General features: G+C 35.7%; 1 protein-coding gene across 1 annotated transcript in view; it reads left to right on the top strand.

Moving 5' to 3' along the window:
• The window catches only part of LOC148955774 (kelch-like protein 5), a 101,154-nt gene that overhangs the window by 12,288 nt on the left and 69,256 nt on the right, over nt 1-19,610 (top strand). Inside the window, 2 exon segments of the mRNA XM_089107907.1 lie at nt 14,011-14,291; nt 16,649-16,810. Of these exon segments, the coding sequence (XP_088964033.1) occupies nt 14,015-14,291; nt 16,649-16,810 (439 nt within the window). The 5' untranslated portion in view covers nt 14,011-14,014.

Below are 19,610 nucleotides of genomic sequence, written 5' to 3'. Positions count from 1 at the left end.
TACCCTGGGGGCATATAATTTTTTTTATAGAAAGTGTTGTCATAAAAACTTGAAAAATGGCTCATTCGATTGGAAATTCAAAGGGCTAGTGCCCTTTTTAATAGTTGAAAGTAATTGATTATTTTGAGATATTTGAGAATTTTGATTATTTAAGAACTTTTGAGATAGGCATTTTGTTCATGTAGTTGAAAGTTCTGGAAACTTGGTCTTTGAGGATGACACCCCCCCCCCCCCGACAGCCCTCAGGGCAAGGGTTGTAAGTTATGCCCTGGGGGAATTTAAGGTTTTTATAGAAAGCATTGTTATAGAAACTTCAAAAATGGCTCATTCGATTGGAAATTCAAAGGGCTAGTGCCCTTTTTAATAGTCGAAAGTGATTGGAGGGCAACTAACACCCCTTCCACGCCCACCATTTCCCCAAACACATCCAATCAAAATTTTGAGATAGCCATTTTGTTCAACGTAGTTGAAAGTTCTGGAAATTATTTCTTTGAGCAGGACACTTCCCCCACAGTCTTCAGGGCAAGGATTAAAAGTTATGCCCTGGGGGCATATAAGTTTTATAGAAAGCCTTGTCATAGAAACTTCAAAAAGGGCTCATTTGATTGAAAATGGAAAGCGATAGAGCCTTATTTAATAGTCGAAAGTGAATGGAGGGCAACTAACACCCCTCTCACGCCCACTAGCCATGTCTTGATGCAACCTAGGCAGCATACTGCAAAAACTTGATAACTTCAATTTAAAATCAACGGACTTAGACACATCCAATCAAAATTTTGAGATATATATTTTGTTCAACATAGATAAAAGTTCGGGAAATTAGGTCTTTGCCAGCATTGTCGTAGAAACTTAAAAAGGGACTCATTGAATTGGTAGTTGAGAGGGCTAGTTCCCATAGTAATAGTTAAAAGCGATCGGAGGGCGAATGTCCCCCCTCCATAACAATCATTTCCCCAAACACTTTCAATCAAAATTTTGATATAGCAATTTTGTTGAACGTAGTTGAAGGGTCCGGCAATATGTTTTTGAATATGACAAGCCCCCACAGCCCTCAGGGCTAAAGTTATAAGTTATGACCTGAGGATATATAATGTCATATAGAAAGTGTTGTTGTAAAATTCAAAAAGGGCTCTTTCAATTGGAAACTGAAAGGGCTTTTGCCCTTTTGCCCCCCCCCCCCACGCCCATCATTTCCCAAACATTTCCGATCAACATTTTGATATGGCCATTTTGGTCAACGTATTTGAAAGATCTGGAAATTATGTCTCTGAGGATGACAAAACTCCCCACATAGCCCTCAGGGCAAGGGTCAAAAGTTATGCCCTGGGGCATGTAACGTTTTTATAGAAATTTTTGTCATAGAAGCTTCAAAAAGGGCTCATTTGATTGGAAAACTAGTGCCTTTTTTATTAGTCGAAAAGGATCAGAGGGCAAATATTTCCCTCCATGTCTATCATTTTCCCCAAACCCTTCCAATCAAAATTTAGATATAGCCATTTTGTTAAGCCTATCAGAAAGGTCTGGAAATTATGTCTTTGAGGATAACAAATCCCCCCAGCCCTCAGGGCAAGGGTTGTAAGTTATGCCCTGGGGACATATAGGTTTTTATAGAAAGTGTGGTCATATAAACTTCAAGGGGGGCTCATTGGATTGGCAATCATACGCTCTAGTTCTCTTTTTAAGAGTCAAAGTGATCAGATGGCAGCTACGCCCCCCCCCCCCCTACACACACGTCATATTGTCCCAAAATGCATCAAATGAAATTTTGGGATAGCCATTCTATTCAAAATAGTCTAAATGTCATATAAAAAGGCTTTTGGGGTTGAAACAAACCCCAGAGATTAGGGGAAAGGGTTTTAAGTTATGCCCAGTTATTAAAGCTTTTTATGGAAGGGATGGTTGTTTAACTTCAGAAGAGGCTCAGTCTTTCTCCCTGAAAAAGACTATGTCAATATAAAACAAACAGAAATTAATCAAAAAAATGTTTTGCACAATACGAGTTTTTCAAAAAAAGTGAAGAACTCCATTAAACCAAAAATGAACAAAAATAGAATCAAATAATCTACCAAGCATACAACTGCCGCAAATCAGTATCAATAAATAAATAAAACCCAAAACAAACAGATTTAAAACAAGTCAAACTCAAAACGAGCAGAAATTAATCTAGTAGGGTTCTAACCCTGTGCTTTCTAAAAACCAGAATATAATTTGTTCTTTACTAGAAAAAATTCTTTTAAATCTTTTCACTTTTATAACTTTAAGAAATCAAAAATTAATTAACATTTTAAGGAATAAATATCAGCATATTTACGGTATATTAAACTGACAATGTACATTTTTTTCAGTAAATTCATTTGAATTTTTTTCAGTAAAGTTTCAATCGAGCATCATAATTGTTTAGTCTTATAAAATATAGTGCATTGTATATTTATCCATCAAGGGGAGGGGGGGGGGGGTAAAATGAAGCAATAGAGTTGAGATAGGAGCTTGACAAAACCTTGCTGGAGCATGATTTAGACTCTGAATTCATTCCCAAGAGGCTTATTCTCCAATGCAAATATGTTCCTAAATAGTAACACCTATCAGCTAAAATTTTACCAAGCAATAATTTCTGCCATCACAATTGCATACAAGCCTAGTGAAATAAATAGGCTATAGACAAAGGTATGGGCTTGATTAGGAACTATGAAACAAACTGCCAATGAGAAATAAGCACAATAGACAACATCAAACCCACAAAATCAATAAATTTGTGCATATTGTTTAGGGCTATATCTGGCCCCTTTATACGGGGAAAGGTTGGGATATAATTGCAACAATAGCAATTACTTTATTCAGAAAGAGCATTGGATAGATAATCTAATGGTATGCCATTTCTCTGTCTGGTTTCTACCCTATACCATGCCTTTACAGTACTCATATATGTCCTATAAGCAAAATTAATACGGTATTCTTACCTCAATTCAAAGAATTTTGTTGAATTTAACCAGGGTTGCCACCCAGGGGAAATAAAAATCACTAGATTCTAGTGATTTGTTGGTTGGTTTAGTGATTTTCTTCAATAATCTAGTGATTGATGTGTTTATTTAGCGATTTTTTTGTTAGGACAATATAAAAAATCACTAGACATAGTGATAAATCACTAGCGGTGGCAACTCTGGATTTAACACCTAGATATAGGGTAGAAGGTCCTGTACTAAGGCATTGCCTTATATTAGACGAATATATTGATTAAAATATAACCTTCCTAAACATAAACAGTAGGTTCAAAATCTTTGACATCATTTAGATAGTTCTAAGCATTGATAATTGATATAAGGCTAGGTAGTAGGCTATAACTACAATCTAGGAAATTTCTTTATTAAATATTTAAGCTAAAGTTACTCTTATAGCCTAGCCTATGTAAATACAATTACTCTTCTTCATAATATTTGTCTGTGATTAAATCAGTCCATGACTGAGCTAGCCTGGGATTAAAACGGTCTGTTCTGTTCTAACTCTTTGACCCTGTGTTGAAGATCAGGCATTATTTTTCAGGATAAGGCATAAGCTAAAAATTTACAATTATGATTAGGGTTAATTATGTACTACCAGTGCATTTAAGATAATTAGCATTATATATGGTTAAAATATGGCAAAGCAATGGCATACTTATCAAGAAAATCTAGACAGATCTAAAAGCAAAAAACCAAATTTCTAGGTGATGCAGAAGATTTTTTTGTGGTGATTCAACTGTTGAGACTGTGATTAGCTGTCTGGCTACTAAGTATCCTACCCAGTGACCGGCGTTTACCCCCCCCCCCGGAAAATACCCCCCCCCCCCCCCAAAAAAAAAGAAAGAAAAAAAACTGCCCGTGGAAAATAAGGCTTTCCAAGTCTGAGAATTTTATTTGAGTTTTATTTTTTTAATTTCCGTAGGGGGTGGAATTTTGGTACTTGTGTATTATGCGCCACTCACTCAAGTTTACGCCGGGTAAAATTCGAGAACACACCGTTTTTTTTTGTTTTTTTTTTTTGTTTCTTCGTTACTTTAGAAATAAATTTGCGCTATAGATTTGCACATTAGGGGGGGGGGGGAAAGCATGACGGGTCTGCATGCAAAATGTGTTTGGTACAATTATTCTGCATATTAGATAGATAGACAAATGAGTGTATTTTTAAGCCAAATATACGGCCATGAACACAGTAAAATAACATAAATGAATATAGTGGCTGGGAGAATTTTGAATAGTTTCCAGGAGATGAAATTTTGCACTGAGTGAATCTGCAAGAAATCATATACGTAAGTCCTTTATGTCTTGCTTTCTCTTGGCCGATTTAATTTTACTCGTGGGGGTGTTAAGGGTAATTGTCCGGGGTAAATCTTCGCCACGATTGAATTGTCCAGAGGATATTTCTATGGGGAGGGCATTTTTTAGGGGGTTAAACACACACACCCCCCATTCACTATATTCATTTATGTTATTTTACTATGTTCATGGCCGTATATTTGGCTTTAAAATACACTCATTTGTCAATCTATCTAATATGCAGAATAATTGTACCAAACACATTTTGCATGCAGATTCATTATGTTTACCCCCCCCCCCTCCCCCTAATGTTCAAATCTATAGCGCAAATTTATTTCTAAAGTAACGAAGAAACTAACAAAAAAAAACCGGTGTGTTCACGAATTTTCCACAGCGTAAACTTGAGTGAGTGGCAAATAATACACAAGTACCGAAATTCCATCCCCTTACGGAAATTAAAAAAATGGGAGGGCATTTTCGGGAGGGTTAAACACCCCCCCCCCCCATTCACTATATTAATTTATGTTATTTTACTGTGTTCATGGCCGTATATTTGGCTTAAAAATAAACTTATTTGTCTATCTATCTAATATGCAGAATAATTGTACCAAACGCATTTTGCATACAGACCCGTTATGCTTACCCCTCTAATGTGCAAATCTATAGCGCAATTTTATTTCTAAAGTAACGAAGAAAATAAAAAAAAAAAAACGGCGTGTTCTCGAATTTTACACAGCGTAAACTTGAGTGAGTGGCGCATAATACACAAGTACCAAAATTCCACCCCCCTACGGAAATTAAAAACATAAAACTCAAATAAAATTCTCAAATTTGGAAAGCCTTATTTTCCACGGGAGATTTTTTTTTTGGGGGGGGGGAGTATTTTCCTCGGGGGGGGGGGTACTCGCCTAGAACCATCCTACTCTAGCCCTATGCAATATAAAAAAAAGGCTAATTTTGATAGTTTGCCCAATTTTTATTTCACTTAATGTTATACTGTTTTTTCGACAGCTGGTTCATAATGAAAATTTGAACAAGCCATAATCTGAAAAACCAAGCAAAATCAGTATACATGGATGTAAGGGCTATAACTTCTGTTCCTCCAACAAGGGAGAAGGAGGAAGTAGTTAAGGTGCAGTTTAAACTGGGAGTAACTCTGAAAGTTGAATTAGTAAAAATTTTGTGATGTACTGAATTGAATTGAATTTATTTTACACCCATCATAAACACAGAAATTGATGGAAAAATAGCAGAAAAGAGGAAACAAGAAACATACATTTAATGGTACAGACAAAGCAAATACACATACACATTAATCAAAGTGACGAGAGTAGAGGTAGCCAAGGATGGGTGCTAAACTCCAACTTAGCACAATACTTGTCAAGCAACTGATTGACTACAGAAAATGGATCAATTACTGCGTATCGCCGGATCAGGTACGAATTACTCGTTCTCAGTGGAACTTGCAGCAGGAACTTCAAATATCTGAAGAAAATTCTACGGATTTTAAATTTATCTTCTTTACGCAGAAGTTTCTAAAATGGTATTATATATAATATATGTGGCAGCGCGACAGTATTATAAATTCTAGCCAGTGAAAACCTATTAAGATTTCTCTTCGAAGAAATTGTGGACCCACACGCAGTTCTAATTTTACTCTGTATATGTGTGATGATTAGGAACGGGTAGATGACAGTGTGTCACCAATGGGCAGTCCTAAATATACTACTGACTCCACAGGCTCGACAGACTGGGATCCTAGTTGAATGTGAGGTAGAACCGATTTATTCCAATTAAACAACATTACTTGTGATTTTGACACATTAAATCTAAGGCCAATATCACCGTACTGAGATGACAGGAAATCAAAATTACTTTCTAGGGATGCTATTTTCCAAGAAAAACTCAAGGTTTCATCAACAACACCAACTATGGTTAAATCTATTCCTCTTAAAGTACAGCTTGTTGTGACTTTGGAATGCGCCTCGGAAATACTATTCATAAACAACTCTTGCGAAGAAATCGCACCCTGTTTTATACCTTTTTTACAGGGATTTTCCTAGTGGGTTCTGCAAGGAATGCGTAAACACACATTTAGTTGGCGATACAGATCATAAAGAGGTCGAACAATAGCTGGGTAAACACCATTATTCCGTAATTCTAGCATTATCTGCGCATGTATGCCCGAGTCAAATGCGCGGCGTACGTCGTATTTACCAATAGCCAGCGATTCATTAGAAATGTGTGCATCTATCAAAACATTTCGTACAACATGGAATGCGTGAGTGCATCCCATTCCTGAGTGGAAACCAAACAGGTGGGGAGGGACCTTGCAACACTGTTCTGTTGCGGGTTTTCATTTTTTCAGTACAGGCGTTATCGATCCTAAGCAAAATAAATCTGGTACAACACCATGCGTCATAATAATCTGGTAAGCAATTGCAAGATGTTCAAATAAAAGGAGACTACCGTTCAATAGATGATGTGCACATATTTTATCGGCACAACTTGACGATTTCTTCTTTAATTTTTTGCACACTTCCCGGATGTGACTACTGTTCACAAGAAAATAATTTAACTCTTTAGCAAGGAGGGGACTTAGTTGCTCATAAAAAATTTTGTTTTTTAACTCATCTGGGGCTGCAAATTCCGCACTAAAATAATCAACCCATTCTTTCTCACCAACCGCACTGAAAATTGGATTATTATACTCAGCAGGCTTTGCACGCAGGTTCCAAATCAGATTAGGATTATCCATGATTTTCGACACAGTTTCAAGTTTTAAAGCTCTACGATGTTTACGCAGTTCTTTTGCAAATTTCCACTTAGTAAAAATACGAATTAGATTGACTGCGCCACTTTTAGGCCTGTCACACTCATGCCAAATCTGCAGCCAAAACTTGGCCGCAGTCTTTGCATTAACCAAATTGGAGTTGTGGGCCCATCCTTTTACTCGAGATGTACGGAGCAATTCAACGCTTGGAACAGCTGAGCTTTCAGCTATTTTTAAAGTGTGGCATATTTCAGAAAAGTATAGGTTCAATTGCAGTCTTATTTCACTATCAGGTAAGCCAGCATTCCACTTGAGCAGATTAAATAGGACCTTAATTTTTCCGAGGACTTCGTCACACTGAGTGAGCTCTTTAACTCCTGTTTGTCTTAGTTGTGCTCTTTATCTGAGTGTTTGAGAGCTCTCCTGCCTGTAACAATAGGATGTCCTCTGTTGTTAGTGCAACAGTGTTCCGTGTCTTTTAAACCATCCTATGCTGTTATTCTGAAAAACCCACCCACTGATCTCAAAGATCCTATAGACTGCAAAAAAATCTTTTTGATACACTGGATGGTCATGATGGTATTGTAAGTGTGAGACCCAATCCTGTCAAGAAAAGATGGGTAGTTCATAGTCGTTCATACCCAAGATAAAGCCTCAGCAGTCTCTCTTGCTGCTGCTGCTACTAGGCAGCTCAACGTGTCCATTCATGTTCTTAATCAAAAAGTGCTTGGTATTGTGAGTGACATTCCTGTGAGCTTGATTCCCAGTTTTGTTGATGCAACGGAACTAAGAAATTCTGGATACTTCCACCTCAAATTTCTTTACCATGGTGCCTTGAATAAAGCTATGAATGATGGTTTGCATTTGGGATACTAGCTGTTTAGAATTAAACCTTTCCAGAAATTACCTCTTAGATGTTACCATTGCCAATTTCCGAATCATGCTGTCAGTAATGGCTCTTTCCCACTGACAAACCAGAAGTGTTCAAGGTGCATGGCTGGATATTCTAACACACATGATAATCCTTTTACAGTAAGCCAGATTAGGCTAATTGCAAGGGGCAATCACATTTCCTATAGTCTCAGATGGCCAGTGTTATTATACAGGAAAATTTTCTAACTAAAGTAAATACAGATACTATTAAACAATTGTCCACCCACTACACATTTGTATGTGAAGAAAAAAAAAAACAACTTGCGAGTCAACCCTCTGGGGGCCTTGCAACTTTACTTCACTTCTCTCAAAAGCCTGAGCTGATGTCTTTTGATCATAATTTACTGGCAATAAAGTGCGGTAATGTGGTCCTCATTAATGTCTGCATGCCATGCAATTGTAAGAACATGTCATCCCTGTCTTCCTTTGCAGGTGCTTGTCAACAACTCAGAACACTTCTGTTAAGAGTGACTAATCAGGGATTAAACTGGATTTTGTCTGGTGATATTAATGCCAATCTTCTGTCTCAATCTGAAAAGAAGTGACCTGTTCTTTGAAACTTTTTTGCAGCTGGTGATATTAATGTCAATCTTCGTTCCCAATCTGAAAAAAATGACCTGTTCTTTGACGCTGAAAGAAGTGACCAAGCAGCTATCTGCTAGTCAATAAAGACTAGCATTTTACCTGCATTCATAACCGTGATTGTGCTAGATCAAACCTTGATCATATTATTGCTTCAAATGGATCACTTGTGATTCCTCCTTTCATTGTTTTAGATGATAGAGCTGAGGATTATCACCTGCCTTTAACTTGTGAAATAGAGCCACCTGCTCTACTTCCTTATGACTGTTCTTCTAATCATAATAAATGGTTTGATAAGCCAAATTGGAAAGGAGTAAATTCTGAAGTTTATTTGTATGTTCTTTGCTTGTTGTTGATGAGCCTGAAAGTGTCTTTTCACCTTTTACAAACCTCAGTGAGGTCACTGATACATCAGATTGATCTAAATTGTTACTATTTACAGCTCGTGCATTGTTTGAAGTCATCCTTCAAACTCAGTTCCTGTTGAACGTTTTAGAATCAACACCAGAAAGCTGTTGTGGGATCGATTCCATTCCGAATCGATGTGATTCCATTGTGGAATCGCCCAGAAGTGAAAAAAGCTAAACAATGTGCAAAGTTTTGACTACACCTTAGTATTGCTTGTGATCAGCCCAAGTCTGGTGAAGTATTTAAAATGAAACAAAGTTTGAAACTTCAGTTTAGATCTTCTTTACATGTAATAAATAGCAGCAAATGTATGCCTTCTACTATTTTGATTATTCAAATTCGTGATTTTGGTGCTCAATTTACTCACGCTTTTTCTACATTCCATCAGTCTATCCAGTCCATGTTTTCTTTCTTAATGAATAATACCATTCCTCAAGTTCTTCAGCAAGCCCATATATTGTCAATATCTGGTGGTGATATCTACCTGGCTTTGAAGATGGTTAAGAAGTCAAGTACTCCTAATATGGATGGTCTGTGTTATAATCATTTTGCCATTAAGTATCCATTATTGTTAACACACATTCAGCTCTTATTCCAGATGTGTTTAGCTAAGTCGTTAGTTCCAGATAGTTTTCTTTCAGTGATCATAACATCAGTTTTGAAAAAGGGAAAAGATGCAGATCAGTGTTCCAGTTATTGACTGATTACAGTGTCTTGTTTCATGAGTAAGCTATTTGAGCATACCATCTTGCCTGAAATTTTGACTAAATGTGATTTTTCTGATTATCAAGTTGGGTTCAGAGCAGGATTGGGCTGTTCTCAAGCCCATCATGTACTTGGTCAGCTTCTGATTTTGGCAAAAATGCAAAAAAGCTCCTTTATTTTTGCTCGGTTGATACGTATTTCCTTTGCAATGTCATACATTTGCAAGTGCTTCATAGCCTAATTAGAGCAGGAGTCAATTTTCCCGTCGTATGAGTTTTCCAATATTGGTATTATAATTCGTTTGTTTGGTTCGAATGGATTGTCCAATATATCTGAGCCTACACAGTAAAGAAGGGAGTCAGGCTGTTTAAAAATGTTGTCTCCTACTGTTTTTAAAAAAAATGCTGGTATTAGTCATATTGCTTATGCTGATGATGTACTATTAGTTAGTCACACTAGGTCAGGCCTCACTAATAATCTACATGTTCTGATTAATGCTTTGGGTAAAGTTGGGCTTTCTGTAAATGCGTCTAAATGCAAGTTTCTTTGTTTTAATATTTCTAACCCTGCTCCTCCTTTACATGGGGGCACAATGCTACTCGAGTGTGTTTCAAAGATCAAATGGCTTGGCATTAATTTTTCTAATAAAAGATCTAAAGCCAAACTGGCCAGCCATGACAGAAAACAAAACAAAAAATATAAATACGACAAACGGGTCTATGGCCAGTAAATGAAAAAGAAGAAAAAAAACGAATATTTCGCCCGTATCAAACAAGGCGTCTTCAGCGTAGAGAAAAAAATAAACTAAAACTAAAAAATTTACATAAAACTAAAATAGACTCACCTAAAAATATAATATAGCCTATAATTGTTTAACATTTACAATTTGAAGCTACCTTTGTGAAACCACCTCACAAAAGTAACTGGATTAAACATTTTAAAATAACAAATGAACAAGGAATAAGTTATTGCAACTTAAAAAAGGTAATAAAAACGAAGTTTCTCAACTTTTGGACCCTACAATTTCCAATAAATACATTCATTACCTTACATAGCAATTCTTGGGGAGAAAATCAAAAGAACTTGAATTGAAGTTATCAAGTATTTTACAGTAGGTTGCATCAAGACATTGCTAATTGTAGAAAGAAAAATGCCAAGACAGATAGTCCAAGTAATTGAGAGGCAAATGTTTAAATGGCTTCGGCATGGGTAAATGGCGGGAATAAGTATGACTCTCTTATTGCACACATACTTGTTTGTTAGTTTTTGGAAAGGCACGCCTGTCTAGAGTCTCAGACATGTTGACCAAAAATTTAAAATTGGCATAGGACCGTTAGATTGCCTGGAATGAGAGGCAAACAAGGCACGCCCGCCTATGGTCTTAAGAAGGTTGACTAAGAATGTAGAATTGACATAGGACCATTAATTTGCTTGAAATAACAGGCAAACAATCGATGAAAGCCATCTTTATCTTCCAAATAGTACCTATTCGTTGCCTAAGCTCAGCCCCACATTCTGAAAAATTTCAATTTTTCACAAATTTTTCAAATTTTTGGGTCACTTGCCCGAGACTCTGGGCGGGTGGTTGCCGCGGTCATATTACTAAGGGGTCTATAAATCTTTCCTGTTGCTTTTCTTTACCTTGATGTATGAGTTTGATTAGGTTTCAGCGAAATTATTGTCCAAGCAAGTATAATTTACTCTAGTTTTTGCAAGTTAGTGTGATCCTGTATTATTTATTAAATAAAAAAAACAAGTTTTTTTTAACTGAAAGTAAGGAGAGACATTAAAACTTAAAACCATCAGAAATTATTCCGTATATGAAAGGGGCTATCCCCTCCTCAACGCCTCGCTCTTTACGCTGAAGTTTGACTTTCTCACAACTCTATTTTTGTTAAACAATAAAAGACTCAAAATTTTGATCGGGTGACTTTGGGGAAAAAATGAGCGTGGGAGGGGGCCTAGTTGCCCTCCATTTTTTTGGTCACTTAAAAAGGGCACTATAAGTTTTAATTTCAGTTCCAATGAGCCCTCCCACAATATTCTAGGACCCCTGGGTCGATACGATCACCCCTGGGGAATAGAAAAAAAAAAAAAACACTCATCCGTGATCTTTCTTCTGGCAAAAAATAGAAGATTCCACATTTTTGTGGATATGAGCTTAAAATCTCTACAGCAGAGCTCTCTGATACGTTGAATATGATGGTGCGATTTTCATTAAGGTTATATAAGTTTTGATGTATCTATTGGTATCAAAATTCCGTTTTTTAGAGTTTCGGTTACCATTGAGCCGGGTCGCTCCTTACTTACAGTTCGTTACCACAAACTGTTTGAAACGTGTTTTGGCAATAAATCTACAGCTTAAATGATAGTACTGAAAATTAATTTCAAGTTTATTGCCCCACCTCAACACGAGTGATGCTAGGGACTTTTCAAGCTGGGGGGGGGGGGCAAGTGCTACCTGGAGCTTTGTTTTTACGAGATTTAAATGGGAATATATCTCATTTTCCTATTTTTACACATTCTTTAAGCATCTACTTGTTTCCCTGCCAGTGTCAAGTGTCCTTACGCCCCATCCCTTTTTGCAAGGCTTTTGATATTCTACAAATGCAAATCATGCCATTCTGAAAAAGATTTTGTTCAGCTTTGGTGGTCTGCCTATTTGGACTATATGGTAAATAGTTGCTTCTTGGAGAACATTTGGGAAGGGGTAAATTGTCAAAATCCTTCATTCCTCGAACTAGAATCTTCTATTCAGCTTCATGTGTGAATGCTCTATTAATTTTTTTTTACTTTTTTTTAATAATCAATAAAATTAATTAAAAATGATATAAAAAGGATTGCAATCATTTTTTTTTTTTTTTTTTTAGGAGCAATTTATTGAGAAAGTATTGACTCCTTCCCCTTTTAGGAATTCCTCCTTTTTGCAACATTTTTGAACCTTTAAGGACCCGCCTCCCCACCACTTGGTCAAGATGACAACCCTACTTAGGGGATCATTTTTCGACAACTTAGACCCCTCAATACTGCGTTTTCGATTTTTTTCAGGAAATTCATATAATCTTTCACTGTTCTTCAGCTTTATAACTCTAACAGATTTGTTCTTGCACTTGCAAATTATTTAACCAAAGTTTCTGCTTGCTTTAAATTCATACTTCACTTTTATTATGTCCCTGTTCAAACAAGAATCTTATTGCATGGGCTTAAAGGCAGAGACTTCAAGGGAGTAATGATAGAATATTGTGCAATAAAACATTTATATTCCTTTTTTATTTTGTGATACAACCCTGGAAAATGCTGGAGAGGAACACCAGATTCTAAGCTAAAAGGGATGAAACATACCTGTTTCCATAGAGACCAGGGTGAATACCAGTCCTGCTTCCAACATCGGTTTAAAAACCTTCATTTAAAAATTGTGTCCTGAGAGTACATTTTTTCTTCCTAGCCCCTGTGTAAGTTCTTATGAGCCCTCTGCCCTTAAGGATCTTTGAGGCTTAAAGAAATCACCCCTGACAATCATACAAATGATTTGTGTTACATTTTAAAACGAATAAGAGAACACTGAACAACCAAACCAATAAGAAACTACCATCACTGAATTAGGGTAAAAACAGAAGATTATTCAAATAGACAGCTATGCAAAGTGAGTAATATGTGTAGATCATAGCAAAAAGAAAAGAACAATACAAATTAATCTGAAATACAGTTTTACACTAGAATACAAGCAATGAGGTATTAATTGACTGTGGTAGATGATAACATAATAACAAATTCTTACAGAATAACAAAAAAGTAAAAGAAACACAAAGGAAGTAAAATGCTGATAAACAGTTAGGCAAAGTAAACAATGTGTATAGGCCATAGTACAAAGAAAAAAAAATCCAGAAGAAGGGTTTTTGAATTTGTAATTAAAATTAAAAATACTGCCTGTTAAATTTTGCCTGTTTGAGGTATGAGATTTTAGATTATGCAGTCTTGGATTCTAGTAGGCTGGAAAATTGGTATCCTAGGAATGCTAGGATAAACCTGGCATTGGGAACCTAGTCTCATTTTTTTATGTGTATGTTGAAATTTGTCAGAAAACCCAACTAGCAAGGACAACACCACTCTTGTTCACATCCATTAAACCAGGCAAACATCTTTTATGCTCAAGTGACACCTTCTAAAACACCTCATGACAAAAATGTTTTCAACATTGACATTCTATCTAAGACTTTATCCGTCTTCTCAAGGTATTTCCAATTTCAAGCTTATATTCTTGTTTATTTGTAATTAAGGTGTTTATATTGTCTCTTAAATGTTTTCTCTCTCTTAAAACAGGAACATGGATCCAACTGGTGTATGTCAAAGGCACTCCAGCATTGGTATCCCTGCTAGAAGCTGGATTACTCAGTCTGGACCTCATGCCAATCATCAACCAGCTTTTACAGCTGTTCCAAGGCGTGCAGCAAGTGATTTCAACTTCTGTAGTCCCAATTCTCAGTCAGGCAATACATCACCTGATGGGAAATTTGTATCTGATTCACATACTAGAAACTGTATGAAACGCATGGAATATTACTTAAAAACTGGAGTACTTACTGATGTTGTTTTAGTTGCTGGTAAGCTACTCGTTTTTGCCTAATGAGACAGTTGTGTAATTGATCTGCAACATGACATGTATGAAAAAGGAATAAAAAGCCATTGAATCTGAATAAATGAAAAGGCAGTAACAAATCTTTTGGCTAGATATCTTACTAAATCCTTTTATCAAATTAAAAAGTATGGTAGTGCAACAAAACAAGCATTTAAAGTTCTCTCAAATAAGTAATCTATTATTTTACATCATTGACTTGCAGAAACATTTGTAACATTTGACAGAAAAGAAAAGAAGGAATTGGTTAAGAAACGAGGGGAAACAATTTCTTTGTAGATAAAATAACTAATATTTTAGGGTAAATAGTTGAAATAGGTCAATTAGAGTTTCAAAAATTTTCTAGATTTGATATTTGAATTAATTTCTGTGTTTCATTCACCTGACTCTACTAATTTCTTTAAAATATTGAAGATATTTTGTTGTTAATCCTAATGATAGTTGCTTAATTTATAGTCAATTATTATCCCTAGGTACTTTACCTGTTTTTGGGTACAAAGGGTAATCATGTATTTTTATAGTGAAGTGAGCCATTTCCTCTTTTTTTTGTAAAAACTACTGCTTCAGTCTTTTCAATTGATAGTCGTATTTTTTGTGACCAAATTTTGGTTCATCCAACATGTAATGTGTTAAATGTAATTACTTGGCTAATTACTTACTTATTACTTAGTTGGTTAATTAATTACTTGGTTAATTACAAGTAATTACATTAATTACTTGGTTAAAAAAAGGAAACGAAAAATGAAGAAAAGAACTGTTTTCCTACTTTATCAATTGAGATAAACAAGCACTTGAACAAGGTCTTGACCTTACTAACTTATCCAATCACCTAGGACAAAGCAGTATAACCACACAATTAACCAAATAGAAATGTCCAAATTCATGCAAAATTATCATTAGTAAATGTAAGCCGTCGTAAAATTACAAACAAAAGCTGCCCAAATGGTTTTGTTGTTCCTGTTCAAATAAGGTCCCTAAGTATTTGCCTCTTAGTAGGAATACTTGGTCATGAGCATGTGCCTTGGCACATCCAGGATATCCTTTGAGTACGTATAAAGAACCATTTGTGACAAAGGTCCAAAATGTAATGGGAGCTTACTCCTCTTTTAGTGCAGCCTTTTTAAGCAGTTCGTGATTTCTTAGACCATTTGTGACAAAGGTCCGAAATGTAATGGGAGCTTACTCCTCTTTTAGTGCAGCCTTTTTAAGCAGTTCGTGATTTCTTAACTCGTTTAAGCTCTGCAATGACCTATTGATTCTTGAGTATGTAGGAGTTCCATTTTTGGATAGATCCATCTTATCTTGCCTCTGCATTGCCATTTCTCTTCATTCTGAAGTAGGTATGTCCAATGTTTCATTGTCAACTTGCTACACCAATTGGTGAATTACTGTGTCCATAGACCTTCCTGTTTTAAATCCCATTTGATTATCAGATATCATATTAATATTATAATCAGTTGTTCCATCAATTTCAGTTGAAACAATCTTAACATAATAATTCTATGAGACCAGGGGTTTGAATAATCCTCTTTCCCTAGTTTAAGTATAAAAACAGCTCTAGCTTTAATCCATGTAAGGGAAATATAGCTTAAATTGAGGTTTTTTTTAGCAATCCTGGTAATGTGGGTTTGTATCTTACCACATCCTTTGTGGAGTGGCAGCTTAACTTCGAACAAAGTTGCCAATTGTTAGGTTGCATTGGTGGTGATTTTCGTTTTAGATTTTCGTTTTTTGTTTGATCATCTGTAATTTCTAAGCAGTCTCAAATATGGCTTATTTTCTTACGTTGTTAATACAGTTTCGTTGTTGGAGGATTTTTTGTTCTGCATTGGTTTCAAAGTTGATGCATGTGTAGATATAACTCGGGGGGGGGGGGGGGTGGCTACTGACTTGCAGAAATCTTTCAAATAATAGAATTACTCGAATATATATTTTACACTTCGGCTATCCAATCCCTATAGAGTGGATTTGCACCTTTTCTCGATTTTGAGTTCAGGATGGCTTTGTAAATAACTTTTCATGCTGAATTGATGAGTATATGTGAATTTACTGTATATCCTATGGTTGGAAGTTCAAGTTTACAATTTATCTGCTGCTTGACCTGAAATCTAAAAATATCTGTATTAGTTTTGAAGAAAAATGAAGGTTTTTATTTTTATTAATCAAATTTTCAAAGCTATCCATTGTATTTTGATTTTTGAAGGTGGATGAATCACATCTAATTTTTCTTAAGATAGTGTTTTTTTTTTGTTTAGTTTTTTTTTTGTAAAAAAAATGCATAATTTTGTTATATTTTAGGCCAGTAATCTCTTACTATTTTTTAAGAGAACAAGCGAATATCAGCACATAGGGTGATCCTAAGTGCAGCCTCAGACTATTTTGATGCTATGTTCACTTCTGATGTTAGAGAAGCCAACCAAACGGAAGTTGAAATACGACAGGTAGATCCAGATGCTCTGCAATCTTTAGTTCAGTACTGCTATACAGGTAATTTTGATTTTTCCTGTTTAAATTCTTTACAACAGCGAGATTGACAAATATATTGACGGATTAAATTACTACAGTTGGTCGAGATCCTCTGCAAACTTTGGTCCAGCATTGCTACAAAAGCAATTAATATATTTTTATTTTAGCTTAAATTCTTTACATCCAGTGAGAGAATACACAAAAGCATAGATTCTCAAGGGTGATGGCATCATAGATAGAAGCTCGGTATTCAGGACCCCCTCATTCCTAGACAAAAAACAGGTATAAAAGAGAGAAATAATTTTTTTTTAAGTTGGGACATTTAAAGATAAACTGCCAATAAGCCTAATTGTATAATGGTGATCTTTCTACTACAATGTTATAACCCATAATCAGTAAATAAAAAACATGGGAATATATGGACTCTTTTGCAAAAACTAACCACAAAATTGACTAATGGTGCTTGAGACAGTACGAACATCCTTCAGGAAAAAACTAAAATTGAAATCCGGATTAAAACAGAATATCTGATAGTACTTGCCTCCCCCCCCCCATCCCGAAAAAATTGTCTATTTTCAGTGGAATAAACCCCCAAAGCCAAACTAAGTATTAAAGAAAAAAGTACTGATAGTAAGAGATCTCAAAACTTGAAAATCATATTTTTACGATTATCTTAGATAGACTGGTACAAGTGAAGTCGATCTATAGTTACAATATTTTATTTCCCTTTTTAAATATTGGCTCAATTTTCGCCTCCTTTAAAACAATAGAAAATACCTTTCCTTTAAAAAAAAGAAAGAAAGAATTGAATAAACTTAATAGCATTTTGAGGCAAAACATTTTTACTCTGTACAAAGATATTTTTTGACTAAAATTATATTTTTACTCTTGAAAGAACCAAGTTGATACATATTGGCTAAAAGTAAAGGCTACTCAGGGAAGGTTCCAGGTTTGACACCTTCATCTTTGTAACAGTCTCTGTTGATTCTTGTTCGGTAATTCGTCTAAGAAGGAATATAGTGCAATTAACATATACATTTAAGTACTGGACATCCTCAAGGGATGTATCGGGGTACCTACTTTTGACAGGGCAGGAACCGGGGATTGGTATGAAGGTCTGTCATGTGCTCATCTCGATAGCTGTTTAGTTTATATGACGGCCGAAATTTTCCAGCCTACCATTTCTGTTGTTTTTCACATTCTTTTTGTCCAACCATAGATTCCTTCAAATGTCCTTTTTGGTAAAGTCGGGGGGCCATACAAGTGTCATTTAGTGACTCAAAATTGGATGAATGTTCTGTTATCAAGGCATATATTGGAATTACATTCAAAGCAGAATTAAAATTCGTGTAAACTCCTCTGTTAATTTTACCTTTTGCTAATAACCGATACCTTGTAAACTTAAGTTTAAACCTTCTAAACTAAGTTTAAAACTTAAGTTGGAATTACATTTAAAGCAGAATTAAAATTTTTGCAAACTCCTCTGTTAATTTTACTTTTTGTTAATAACCGATACCTTGTTTAAACCTACCTATAAATAGAATTATTTAAATTATTCTTTTTTATCGCCTCTGACTTTGCCTTGAAAAGCTTCTCACACAAACAATTATCTATCTTGAAGTACCACAGTTTTTTTTTATCCAAAGAAGTACAAATTGATTATAAAGGACCAGTTCATTTTACTCAAAACTAATGCCGAAGGCACCTTAAAAATCAACGTCAACAATGAAGGAGTTGACATGTGATTTATGTGTTTCGTCGAATTTTACCAGAGGATCATCAAATTGATCAAAAAAGGACCGTTCCATTTTACTAAAACTAATACCAAAGTCAAACAGTTCGGGGTAACGAACTGTAAGTAAGGAGCGACCCGGCTCAATCGTAACCGAAACTCTAAAAAAGGAATTTCGAAACCAATAGACATATCAAAAGAATTGGAGTTTTATAATGATTTCAAATATACAAGTTTCATAAAGTTTAATCTTACTCGTCAAAAGTAACGAGCCTGAGAAAATCTGTCTGATTTTTGAAAAAAGGGGAAACATCCCCTGAAAGTCATAGAATCTTAATGAAAATAGCACCATCAGATTCAGCGTATCAGACAACCCTACTGTAGAGGTTTCAAGCGCCTATCGGAAAAAATGTGGAATTTTGTATTTTTTGCCAGAAGAAAGATCACGGATCCGTGTTTATTTGTTATTATTTTTTGGTTTTTTTTTTCCAGGGGTGATCGCATCGACCCAGTGGTCCTAGAATATCGTGAGAGGGCTCATTCGAACAGAAATTAAAAATTCTAGTGCCCATTCTAAGTAACCAAAAAACTGGAAGGCAACTAGGCCCCCTCACACTCCTTTTTTCTCAAAATCCTCCGATCAAAATTTTGAGATAGCCATTTTGTTCAGCATAGTTGAAAGGACAAATAGCTATGCCTTTGGGGATATCACGACCCCCACAGCCCCTAGGGAAAGCTCTTTAAGTTACAAAATTTCCCCATTGTTTACAAAATTTGCGATAGTATTTGTTATTGAGAAGAATGCATACATTTTTCGGCGGGGGGGGGGGGTATTTCTGCTGGTGGGATTTTCTACGGGGAGAATTTTCCATGGGGAGGGAAGTTTCTAAGGGGTGGATTTTTCAGGGGAAATTTTACACTGGGGGAATTTGCCAGGATTCCTATGCGAAATTCTTCTTATGTCTTACTTTCTTATTGCCGACTCAATTTTACGCGTGGTGTTAAGGGTAATTACCCGGGGTAAATTTTCAACAGGATTGAATTTTTTAGAGAATAAATCCTTTGGGAGGAAGGAGTTTTCCGTGGAGG

The sequence above is a fragment of the Artemia sp. Qi Xiang Cuo genome, chromosome 2 (genome assembly GCF_049724085.1).
Source record: "Artemia sp. Qi Xiang Cuo chromosome 2, ASM4972408v1, whole genome shotgun sequence".
NCBI classification, from domain to species: Eukaryota; Metazoa; Arthropoda; class Branchiopoda; order Anostraca; family Artemiidae; genus Artemia; species Artemia sp. Qi Xiang Cuo.
The sequence above is the reverse complement of the archived record's forward strand: the minus strand, read 5'-3'. Positions and strand labels throughout refer to the sequence as shown.